The following is a 12,340-nucleotide window of genomic DNA, read 5'->3' as shown; positions in this document are numbered from 1 at the left end:
GAGCTCTCCGCTCTCAAAACTCAGGGTTACTAGTAATTCCTCGAGTCTCCAAAATTACTGTAGGAGGCAGAGCCTTTAGCTACCAAGCTCCGGTTTTGTGGAATAAACTCCCAGCCCACGTTAAAGAAGCAGACACAGTCCCTATATTTAAGACTAGGCTCAAAACGTACCTCTTCGAATTAGCTTATAATCAGGTCAGTTAGGTAAAGCACTAACCCACAGCCTGAAGTAAAGCTGCCTCAGGAGAAACACTGCTGTGGGAAGTACGGTCCACTGAGCGCTATCCTCTTCTTCTTACTGCAGACTTTGTTTTATCATGATACAATACTTAATTTATCTGTAGTCTGTTCATCACTATTCACATGGTGTCTCCTGTCCCCCCCCCTCGGGAGTGCCTGTCTAGATCGAATGGAGGAACCTGGGTGAACGGAGGAACTGGCATTCTGGAATCCGAGGACTGGACAGTCTGTGATCTCGGCCCGTCTGCTGAGGGATCCTTCGGCCCTGGGTCTCTATAGCCTGTCCGTCCATGGGAGTGGATCTCTCCTTCTGTGGTTCTCCCCAAGGTTTCTCTTTTGTCCTGCCGGGTTTTTGAGTTTTTCCTTGCCGTACTGGAGAGTCTAAGGACGGGGGACGCCCACGCCGCTCATCGCTACCTTTGGACATTATATTTGCCTGGATTCACCTGAACTTTTAATTGTCATATTTATTGCTGTGTTTTATTGCCTTGATGTTTGTTGCAGCCCTTTGAGGCGACTTCTGTTGTGATATTGGGCTATACAAAACCATTAAACTTGAAACTTGAAACTTGAAACAAGTTTGGTATCCATGTGTAGCACGAAAGGCGACCGAGATGACTCTGTAATCCAAATATGGTAAGACTCCAAACTTCCCAGTCTCTTTAGGGCCTTTCTCACCGGAGAGAGCTGCGGGGAATGCCAGGACTGTCAGTCTCTGCAACGTCTCCGCAACTCGGACTGATTGTGACAAAGGGCCTGCCTCACGGGCCTGGGGACTAGTTGGAGACTAGACACGGACATGTCTCCGATACGTCTCCTGGCAATAAGGCGACTGGTCTCAGAGACATTGCAGGGACTTCACAGAAACGTCTCACAGGCTGAGGACAATAAATAGTATTTGCGACACAACCACTTGAGACACGGGCACGAGTGGGCTGTTTTTAACTTTGTTTTTAGTGCTTGATTATGCATGTTTTTTAACTGGCATGTTTTTAAGGTTGATTTGCAGTCCCGCCCAGTGGTTGATTACTCGCACCTGCACTTTGATTCTGCAGGGGATTTAAAAGCGGAAGGAAGTGCACACAACAGGAGAGAGATTAGGCAGACTGAAGAGAGGACACGGGACTGCCAGACCGGGAGGCACGGGCCCGAGGCCGCGAGTCCATGGCAGGCTCCCCGAGGTGGACCCCTGAATCTCCGTTAACCTCCCTGAGCCGGCCGGACCCCCGTCCTGAGGACCATGACTGACTGCACCTTAATGCACGCCCCTCCATTTAACCTGTTTTGTAGTATTCTTAACCTTCTTTATGCGTTTTACTTGACTTTTACCAGAAATAAATTGTTATTATTGTGTTTCCTTGATTGCACCATGTAGGCTCCCACTGCATTTGAACCTGTGACACGTAGAGACTTTTTCAAGTCTCCATAAAGTCTCCAAAAGAATCAAACCTGTTTGTTTTCACTGAGACTACCTGGAGACTCGCCTTATCTCCTCAGGGATGTTTTGGAGACATCTCCGTGACCAGGGGAAACTCAGATCTCCAACTCATCTCCAGGCCGGTGACATAGGCTCTTTACTTAACAATATTTTTGAGGGTTCTTCAGGTTTTTGTTTTATAATACTTGCCTGATGTATCAATTTGAACTGTCCGATTTGTTTGCAGTTCATATCAGTAACAATCTGCAAAACCAAACTGATATCTCTACATTTATGTTTTCCCTGTTCACCTGCAGTGTGTTACAATCCGGTGTGGCTTATTCATGAACATGCACTGTTCCTACCAAATAAACGTATAAACTAAACTAAAAAGATACTGAATCAATTAATTTGAGAAAACCAGGGTTCATTTAGTCACATCGCCCCATGATGCAGTTAAGTCCAAGTCCTCCTGCTTTGTTAATTTCAACACTTTAATGGTATTTCCCAAAGTGTTACAAAGCCATCATCCCCGTCCTTTGTTCTGAACGTCCCTCTCGAGCTCCAGCCTCGTGCCCACGTGAGTTCAGTCATGCTTTCACTCCTGATCTAAATTAGCCCCGCTCTCACTCAGCGTCCCATTCACTCCATCCACCGCCGCTCTGGCTCCGGCCCCGGGCGCTCCATCTACGACTTTTAGACTTGCACCAATTCACGGCGCACGGATAAAGGCAGGAGGAGGAGAGAGGAGGCGAGAGGAGGGGGGAGCACTTTGAGGAAACCAGTGACCGTTTGCAGTAAGTGGTCCTCGGGGGGGTGTGGGGCGGCCTCTGTGGAGCAAAATAAACCAGGATCGACTTCTGTCCACGGGAAATGTTATTCCTGTACGAAGACACTGAGTGAGGGATGTAATAAAAGTGCAGAACGTCTCTTATAAATTAATGGGGAATTTTATAAGGAAAATTGGAATTTCTCACATCGTATCTACAGACTTCAAATTCTTCAGCCAAGAATTTTTTTTAATATCTCATTTCTAGCCTGATATATCTAGTTTTAAATTTCAAATTTTCCCACTAATAAACAGCTCATTGTAACGAGGTCCACAAACTTTATCGTAGCTTTCGACATACAGTATGTCCAGGGTTCGGGCATATACTGTACATCCATTGCTAATAAAAGGTTGTCTGTTCAAACATAGCAGGACAGATTAATGAATCAATCATTTTGCCATTATGTTTTATTTATTTACAGTTGTTTAGATAATTGTTAACGCTGTAGGCGACAGATTTCTTTCTAAAAATACATTTTGTGACAACTATATAATAAATGTAAACAGTACAACAACCAGTTTTGAGCATTAAATCGACCCTACACTTCTGTTTCCACAGCACACACACCGGAAGTTGTTGTGGGCAGCGCCCCCACGGAGGAGCACGCTGTACAGATCGACATTAAAAGTTTTTAGAGCCGCGATGAGAACAAATGTGGACAAATGCTGCCCTCTGGTGAGAGTTATGGAATCATTCAGAGGAGCCAAGCTGTAATAAAACAGAAAAGAAACCGCTAAATACAACTATGAAGGTAAGATACATGCAGATGTTATGCTAACATCAGCTAAAGCTGCGCTAACAGCGGCTAAATGCTAATATTGGCAAAATCCCCTTTTAGCACAGCCGCATGATGTTAATATTAAATCTGCAATGACCTGCGTGTTAATAGTGAGGACTGTCCACTGTCTCGTTGCCAATCAGAGGCCAGAGTCTGTTCACGTCACATCAGACACGGGTCAGCGCTTTGGCCACAGCCAGAGGTCGGTCCCAAAACCTATACCTGGTCCGACCGGTTTGGCCAAATACCTGGCCATATACCTGGCCATATACGGTTTGAAAAAACAAAACAAAGCTTTTCCTTTGTTCTGGAACAGCTCGACAAAGCGGCTGATGCGCACCTGCAGGTGGAAAAACACCTTTAGTTGTGTTGCTAGAGCTCCTGTTCTGGAGGAAACATGTAGGAGACCCTGTTGTTTTCAGTAAAATCACCTAAACGGTTCATTCAGCCTTAGATATTGGGCATATTGAGAGGATGAAAAAGGGCTTTGGGGTCTGGACTAAAGCCTCTGGAGGTCCGGGTTTGGACCCAGGTCCGCCACTTGGGGACCCCGGTATAGCGTGTTCAAACTTTTTTTCATTGAGGGCTGAATATTGAAGTGTATAGAGTGTTGAGAAAGTTGGTAAAGCGAAATACAAGTGTAAGCCATTATAAGCCACTGTAGATCATTGTAGTCCATGGAGTCTTGAATCCTGCAGTTAAAACCTATAACGTTCTTGTAGGTTGTATTTCAGTGATCTATCATTAATTAAATCTCCTCAAAAAAAGTTTAAAAACATTAATTGTGAGCTGAATCTCAATGTCTCTGAAGCCACATCACAAATGAAGTGCGTTACAATCTAACTTTACTAAAGCGTTTGTACTTCTGTCCATGGGAGGCTGGCGCACGTGTAAAGCCTCCCCTCCGTGTCCGAACATGTAAAATACAGTGGAATAAAGTGCCTTGAATGCACCGCTCTCCTCGGGGGTCACTGGAGCTCATTCATTTCTCTTTTATGGCAGAATAAAGGCCCGGATTCCCCCTCAGGCCCGGTGCCTTTGAGTGGAGTGGTCAGTAATGCACTCGCTGGGGTCTACGGAGAAAAGACCATTCTTCGGACTTACATAACGTCACACAGAGAGAGACCCGTGACCCAACGCACAAAAGGTTAAGGGATGCCCGACGTCCGCTCCGTCCAAGTTTCAAGAATTTGCTAGATTAACGAGGGAAATAACTGGACAAGTTGATATTTTGTTTGTTACGATTTTTAACTCATTGACTGCCAGCCTGTGAAAAAATATCCATATATAATCTTGCATCTTCAACTAGGTAAATTAAATGGCTAAAACCAGACTTTTTGAATATTATCTTTTTAGTGCCATTACTTTCTTGTGTGTAAGTCCAATCTGAAAGCACTTTGTCCAGCCGGTGCATCTACATCCCTGCACACTGGGGTCTGTTTCTCCTCAATGAAGTGAGCGAATGCCACCGGCCTCGTCGTCTGTCGGGGCGGCCATCTTTAAATCAAGCCTAATCTAATTCAGCTCCATTTGGCTCGTCCCACTGATGCCACAGATACTGCAGGCCTGAGGAAGCAGAGGTCTGACAGATACCGCAGGGATGTGTGGTATTTGTGAAGGACACTGAGGCTAACACAGGGTTTTTATGAATGGGCTGCATTTTTGTGCAAATAAATAAAGGAAGAAGAAGAAGAAGAAGGAAGAAAGAAAGGAGAAGAAAGAAGGAAGAAGAAAGAAGGGAGAAAGAAAGAAGTAGAAGGAAGAAGAAAGAAGTAGAAGGAAAGAAGAAGTAGAAGGAAGTAGAAGAAGAAAGAAGGAAGAAGTAGAAGGAAGAAGAAGAGAGAAGGAAGACGAAGAAGAAGAAGAAGGAAGAAGAAGAAGGAAGAAGAAAGAAGGAAGAAGAAGAAAGAAGGAAGAAAGAAGTAGAAGGAAGAAGAAGGAAGAAGAAGAAAGAAGAAGAAATTAGAAGTAGAAGGAAGAAGAAAGAAGAAGTAGAAGGAAGAAGAAGAAGAAAGAGTAAGTAGATGTAAGAAGAAGAAGAAGAAGAAGAAAGAAGAAAGAAGTAGAAGGAAGAAGAAGGAAGGAAGAAGAAAATTAGGAAGAAGTAGAAGGAAAAAGTAGAAGGAAAAAGTAGAAGAAAGAAGAAGAAGAAGAAGAAGAAGAAGAAGAAAGAAGGAAGAAGTAGAAGGAAGAAGAGGAAGTAGAAGGAGTAAGAAGGAAAAAGTAGAAGGAAGAAGAAGGAAGAAAGAAGAAAGAATTAGGAAGAAGTAGAAGGAAAAGGAGAAGAAAGAAGAAGAAGAAGAAGAAGAAGAAGAAGAAGGAGAAGAAGGAGAAGAAGAAGAAGAAGGAGGAGGAGGAGGAGGAGGAGTAGGAGGAGGAGGAGGAGGAGGAGGAGGAGGAGGAGGAGGAGGAGGAGGAGGAGGAGGAGGAATTACTACTACCTGAAGAAGTTGATGTCCGGGTAGTTGTAGTACTCCGTTTTCCTGGAGTTTCTTCGTGGGAAAGTGCAGAAGAAGGCATTGGAGAGCAGACAGGAGATCTGCTCCTGGGACAGCGTGAGGGAGTGGTTCCTCCCGCGCTTCAGCAGAGGAACCGGCTGCAGGGACAAAGGACAAGAGGGGGTTAAGTTTAGGTAAAGATCTGATTAAGCTGATGAGCCACTAGAATTAACCGTCATTACAATCAGGAGCCCGAACTGAAGCACCACTTTGAGCAGAACAGATTATCTGGGCTTCACGATAGAAATAAACAAATTGCACCTTACATGACACACAATAGTATTTAGGTGAAGCTGATTTATTTATCTTAAACCTAGGTCTGTATTTCCTGTAAGACGTGTCCAAGTTGTTTTCATGAAATCCACTCAAGTGTCAAACTGCTTTTCAAGTGTTTGTGGCCTTTGCCATCGAGCATTTATGTATTTTTAGTTATTGAGTAAAGTGCTTGAAAAAATTACTGCTGTTATTTTTTACCTAAATTTTAACTTTATGGATTTTTTTTAAATCAACAAAAGAAGAAGAAAGAAGGAAGTAGAAGGAAGAAGGAAAAAGAAAAAAGGAAGACGGAAGGAAGAAGTTGGAGGAAAAAGTAGAAGGAAGAAGAAGAAGAAAGAAGAATGAAGAAAAAGAAAGAAGTAGAAGGGAGAAGGAAAAAGAAGGAAGAAGAAGAAAGAAGTAGAAGAAAGAAGAAGGAACAAGAAGAAAGAAGAAGAAGGAAGGGAAAAGAAGTAGAAGGAAAAAAAAGAAAGAAGTAGAAGGGAGAAGAAGGAAAAAGAAGGAAGAAGAAGGAAGAAGAAGGAAGTAGAAGTAAGAAGCCGACGGAAGGAAGAAGCCGAAGGAAGAAGAAATAGAAGGAAGGAAAAAGTAGGAGGAAAAAATAGAAGGAAGAAGAAAGAAGAAGTAGAAGAAAGAAGAAGGAAAAAGAAGAATAAGGAAGAAAGAAGGAAGTAGGAGGAAAAAGTAGACGAAAGAAGAAGTAGAAGGAAGAAGAAGAAGGAAAAAGGAGGAAGAACTACCACTACCACTAACAACCACCGCCGCCACCACCACCACTAATCAAATGCTTTTTTTTTTGCATTAATGTCTAAATAGTTTATAATGCCACGTGGAAACCTGAACAGTTTAGTCCACCTTTAACTTCTACCAAAAAAAGCAAAATACACTCCAACCCAGAATGACTGAGGTCTGATACACTAAACTTGACCTGCAAACATATCATCAGTATTGAGAGGAATCCAAATTTCCTTTCATTGTGTTGAACTTCAACTCCACAGTTCCTCTCATTTCCTCAAAGCATGTACACGAATTGCCGTTTTCTAAAAGAAGCTCAGGGGAGGAAAAAGATGGATTCCCTGCTGTAATGATTTGAAATATGAAACGGCGCCGCTTAAGAACATAAATCCACTTTTGTTAAGTAGCTGGTATTGACAAAAGCTGCACAAACGGCCCATAAACCACGGCGGATAAATGGTGCTCAATGCTGCCAGGCCTTGACCCGGCGTTTAGTCCGATTTACGGAGGTTTAAACAGAGAAGAGTGGCCTTCGAAAGGAGAGATGAGGCGAGGAACATCAGAGCGGTGACTGTGAGAGGGTCATGGTGCAGGAAGAAGAAGATAAGAGGAAGAAGAAGAATATAAGCAAAGCAAACTGGGCTGGGCCAATAGGTTTTTGTCACAATTCAATAGGTTTTTCTGAAAGTTTTTGATGGGAGACATTGGAATTGTTTGCAGTGTGAATCAGCACCTCCAAATCCGAGGCCATGGTTCTCTGTGGGAAAAAGGTGGGTTGGAGGAGAGTCCTTGCCTCAAGTGGAGGAGCTCAAGTATCTCGAGGTCTTGTTCAGTGTGAGATTGACAGACGGATTGGTGCAGTGATGCAAAACTCTGGATTTACCGCTCGATCCACGTTCCCACCTTCACCTATGGTCATGAGATCTGACCGAAAGGACAAGATCACGGATACAGGCGGCCGAAATGAGTTTCCTTCAAGATAGGGGAGCTCAGTTACCCATCGGAGCTTGGGCATCTAATCGTGCCTCCTGGTCCTACCCTGGAGGAGGCCCCCGGGGAGATCCAGGACACCCGGAACCCTGGAGGTATTTGGAATTACTTTTGATGGTGAAACTGAGTAGTATTTTAATCTTATGGTAGCGCTTTTACCAATGGCCAATCGCTCTGCTTTGCGACGACGACACTAGAGGCCGCCATTGCTGTAGTACCTCCATATAGCCGCTAGTCTCCCATTGGAATGCATTGGACTTAAGACACGTGAAAAACAACTTTAGAGCCTGGTCCCTAATTTTCTTAAACTTTGCTACAGCTAGATATTCCTCCTGTGATAACGCTGGGTTAGTTACAATTAAAGGTCAGCACACACTACACGACTTTTATGCTCAATTTCGCTCTAATTCTCAGTCGTGCCGAGTCTTCTCGCGTCGCGTCTAGTCGAAGGCGGTCACACTGAGTCGGGTCGTGTAGTGTGGGGGGGTCACGACTGGACTGACGTTCGAATCGTTCGTGTAGTGTGGGCGGTAGAAAGACGCGACTAGACTCCAGTCGTAGAAAATCAAACATGTTTGATTTTAAGCCCGATTTTGGACGCACAGGAGAAACGTGGGTGATTTTACCGACACAAATGTGAATGACAGAGTGAATATAAAGACAGAAAAACACCGCCGCACCTCCTTTTTTTCACTTCTCTGTTAAACCAGCGGCACAAACAACTCATTTCATGGCCACAGCCCCACACACGAAACAGCACAACTTTATATCACCAAAAGTTCACGACAACCACCTTTTCCAGCTACATTTCAACCACGAACAGAGTTTAGCGGCACTTACTGTGTTTGGAGATGAACTGTTTAGCCTCACCTCTAACGCTAACGGCAGCTAGCCTCTCCGCTGTCTCCTCCTCCGTCTCCTCCATCTCGAGGCTGAGGCCCGTCTCCTTTTCTTATTAAACCCACTGAAATACGTCCCGCTTCTTCGTGTCGCCAACTTTTATCTCCATTTGACAGAACTATAGCCAAGTTGAAGGCTTCGTAGTAGCAGTAAGCTAGCGCTGCGGTGTTGTGACATTGTTGACACCGTTGACCAATCGGTACATGCACACGTTTTCCCCACGCTCATAAACACAGGCCTATCTTTGCGGATTTGGGGTCAGTTTTCGAAGCCAGAGGAGAAATGAATGAATGCGGTAGAGGATAGACGCGCAGTGTTATAAAACATCAGCTGTTTGTCAGAATCGTGTAGTGTGTTCGCTCTCACGATTCTCAGTCGTGTGTGCGTGACGTTCTATAATCGCACTGAATCCAGTCGTGTAGTGTGGACCCCCCATGCTATATAAAATCGTTTAAGACTAGAAAAATCGTGAAGTGTGTGCTGACCTTAAGGAGACCAGGCTGGTTGTCGTAAAAGAAAGATTTTCAAAATCTCGTACTAATGAGGGCCGGACTGTTAGCATTGGAGCTGCACGAGCAACACGTCAAACAAGGGTGGAGTCTACAGTGGAGATCCCGCCCTGATGCCCTTTTTAGGAACATGCTTCGTCAGAGCTGGGGAGGAAAAGATTTGAATCCAAGCTTTGAACACAACACTCTACTATTCACTAATAAATCTAAGTTTAGTTGGACACTTAGTAGACGTTTTGGCAGGATCTTCGAAGTAGGTGGTACTCTTTGTATAAATGAATAACAGCTGGAGGAAGTTCATGGACAGGGAAGTCTGGGCATCTCCGCTCAGATAAAGCGGAAGAAAACCGATGGATAGTAGTAGCAGTATTTATTCCTTACCTTGGTGAGCAGCTGTGGCGCCCTCAGAGCTAACTGCACCATCTCTGGCAGCACAGAGTCAAACAGATGTTCGGCCGAGTCGGGATCCAGGACCTGGGACAGAGACGACAGCAGGAGTTTAACGTCGGCTTTTCTGACTCTAAATTAAAATTCCTTTATAAACAATTACGGTTTGTGTTGAGTAGGTTCAAGAGATAGAGAATTCACTACACAGATGTCAAATTCTGAGATTGCTTGGTCATTTACTTTTAATAGATGAAACAGATTTTCAGCAATTTTAGTACTTTTATTTGGACTTGCAGACAAATCCAACCCTCTAACATTATAGCTACAAGTTCGCAGAGTCGCTGTGCTCTTTCCGATTCAATTTGGGGGACTTTAAGGACATAAAGAACACAATGATGAAGAAATAAAGGGTTGAACTAATATGTGTTCAATGGCATCTACATTACGATCTAATGTCTGTGCTGCGTAGGCCGTTGGTTTGACTCAGTCTTACATGAGGAAACCCTCTGATTTACAATGATTAGATTTCTTCCCATGACCAAACAAAGCCTATATTCAAAAGGAAAAGCCCAAACCATTCACTCAAATGCTGCATGACTCACGGTTTCACCCATTGCCGAATATTAAAATCTATCGTAATGAAATATAAATGTTCCCATGACTAAACCCTGCATGTAAAGGCCATTCACAAAACGGAAATCCCAATAATGTAAATGCCCGGGGCTATAGGGCAACGTGACTCAGGGGAGGCCGGTTTTATTGGTAGTATTCGTCTAAACTAATGTAATTTTATTCTGTTTACATGATTCAACAATCGTTCAGGCCCACAAAATGTCAAGGGGATTCTTCAGTTTATAGTAATGTAATAATGGCTGGACTACGCGTGCAGCTGATTCATAGGTCTCTCTTTGATTATTTTCCTACTTTCTCGGATGTTTATTCCTGCGAAGAAATTTTGAAAAGATTGTTACAAAGTAGTTTAAACCAACAGTGCTTTAATTGTACATGGAATTGATCCCATCTCGAGGAGAGGATGTAGTTTGTTGGAATTGGGAGCTGTGTCTCGGAAAAAATTGCCAAAATCTGTGGTGTTCCCCAAGGGTCGATTCGGGGACCCCTCTTATTCAACTTGTACATGCTTCCATTGGGTCGGCTAATACACAGCAATAACTTATCCTCCCACAACTGTGCAGATGATACTCAGATCTATGTGTCACTGATGGCAGGTGAGCGAGAGTCAATAGATAAGCTCTGATGCTGCATCGAACAGATCAGTACAAAGAAAAAGAAGAGACTTTCTCTCTCTAAAACTGAAAAGTCCGGTTAGAAATAGGGTTGTGCGATTGACGATATCATGGTGGAAGGAAAACCAAGGAAACACCAGTGGCTCTACAGACACTGCCTTATTCTAAAAGAGGAACAAAAGATTATAATTTCATGCACAAGCCCAGAGCAGAAACCTTATATAAAAACGTGTCCATGTTGAGCCAGCCCACAGACAGCTGATATTAAGACTAGTGAATGCTTTATCCCCGGACGATCCCTGCCTAAACCAGCGCTGTAAGTAATGTCCGCGCCGTGGTCGTAAACGCCGCTGCTGTGGGGGTTATAAATGACGGAGGTGGCGGAGCGCGGCGGCAGCAGGAGCTGAGCTGGTTTAAACCGAAAGACGCGCCGTAGATCACCGTAACAGGGCTAAACTGCCGAGGTGACGCTACACCGCGACGCTACATCAAAACCTGACAACGTAATCAAACAAAGATGGCGGATATAGAGGAAACAGAGGAGATTTATGCACCTCGGTTTATATTGACCCTTGAAGGAGTGAGGTAATCGAGGGATGCTTTGGTGAGGCCGGGGCTCGACGATCTGGGGGGAAATATCTATTTGTAAACGGTCTGATGAGTGGGGATGGGAATTGATAAGGTTTTTTCTATATCAGTGCCATCGATTTGATTCTTTATCGGTTCTCTTATCGATGCCTGACTTGTCTGTGTATTGGGGAAAGTAGGTAAGTAAGAAAACTTTATTTGCATAGCGCCTTTCACAGACACAGAGTCACAAAGCACACAGTAAAACATAATTATAAAAAGCAAGGAATGAATGTGCTTTCGATAAACTCTATCAAAAAAGGCGCATTGTTAGTTTTCCGAAGTTTCCAAATACACTGTGGCTCCTGCTGGAACTCAGCCTGCCTGGCATCCTCTAAAACAGTGGTTCTCAACCTTTTGGAGCCGTGACCCCTATTATAACAATTAAAGGGGTTTGTGACCCCCCGCCCGGGTCACACTGTGAGAAATCGGAACATTAGCCTACATAATTCTTAACCTCTTAACTCCCGCCTGAACCGAGAGGATCTTTTTCCTCACGTCATCAGATTTTTTTCCCAGCATTTTTTTGTTGGGTATTCAACTCATTTTTGTAACTTTTTTGTCATTTTTTTGTCATTTTTTGTCAATTTTTGTTACATTTTTGTAATTTTTTTGTCACATTTTTCATTTTTTCATCAATTTTTTTATCCAATTTTTGTCATTTTTTTGTTAGTTTGTCATTTTTGCCACTTTTTCATCCATTTTTTGTCAATGTTTTCTCACTTTCTGTCACATTTCCCTAATTTTTTTCATCTCAGTTTGTTGCTATTTTCACAGCTTTTTTCCAGAAGCTTTTGGACCGGGGTAAAGCCAAACCGGAGAAAATGTGCTCGGTTCAGGTGGGAGTTAAGGGGTTAAAAAACAAAGAAAAAAACAAATGGCTAAAATAAAATTAATCAAATTACGAACC

At 43.5% G+C, this 12,340-nt stretch overlaps 1 protein-coding gene across 1 annotated transcript in view; it reads right to left on the bottom strand.

Annotated features, from left to right (window-relative positions):
- The window catches only part of LOC306978543 (poly(ADP-ribose) glycohydrolase), a 58,426-nt gene that overhangs the window by 33,169 nt on the left and 12,917 nt on the right, over nt 1–12,340 (bottom strand). The window contains exons 7-8 of the mRNA XM_079577147.1: nt 9,554–9,646; nt 5,706–5,860 (exon numbers count right to left, since the gene is read on the bottom strand). Coding sequence (XP_079433273.1) covers nt 5,706–5,860; nt 9,554–9,646 — 248 coding nt within the window. The remainder of the gene's footprint in view (nt 1–5,705; nt 5,861–9,553; nt 9,647–12,340) is intronic.

The sequence above is a fragment of the Gobius niger genome (genome assembly GCF_951799975.1).
Source record: "Gobius niger genome assembly, chromosome: 19".
Lineage (NCBI taxonomy): Eukaryota > Metazoa > Chordata > Actinopteri > Gobiiformes > Gobiidae > Gobius > Gobius niger.
Note: the sequence above shows the minus strand (reverse complement) of the source record. Positions and strands in the feature narration are given on the sequence as shown.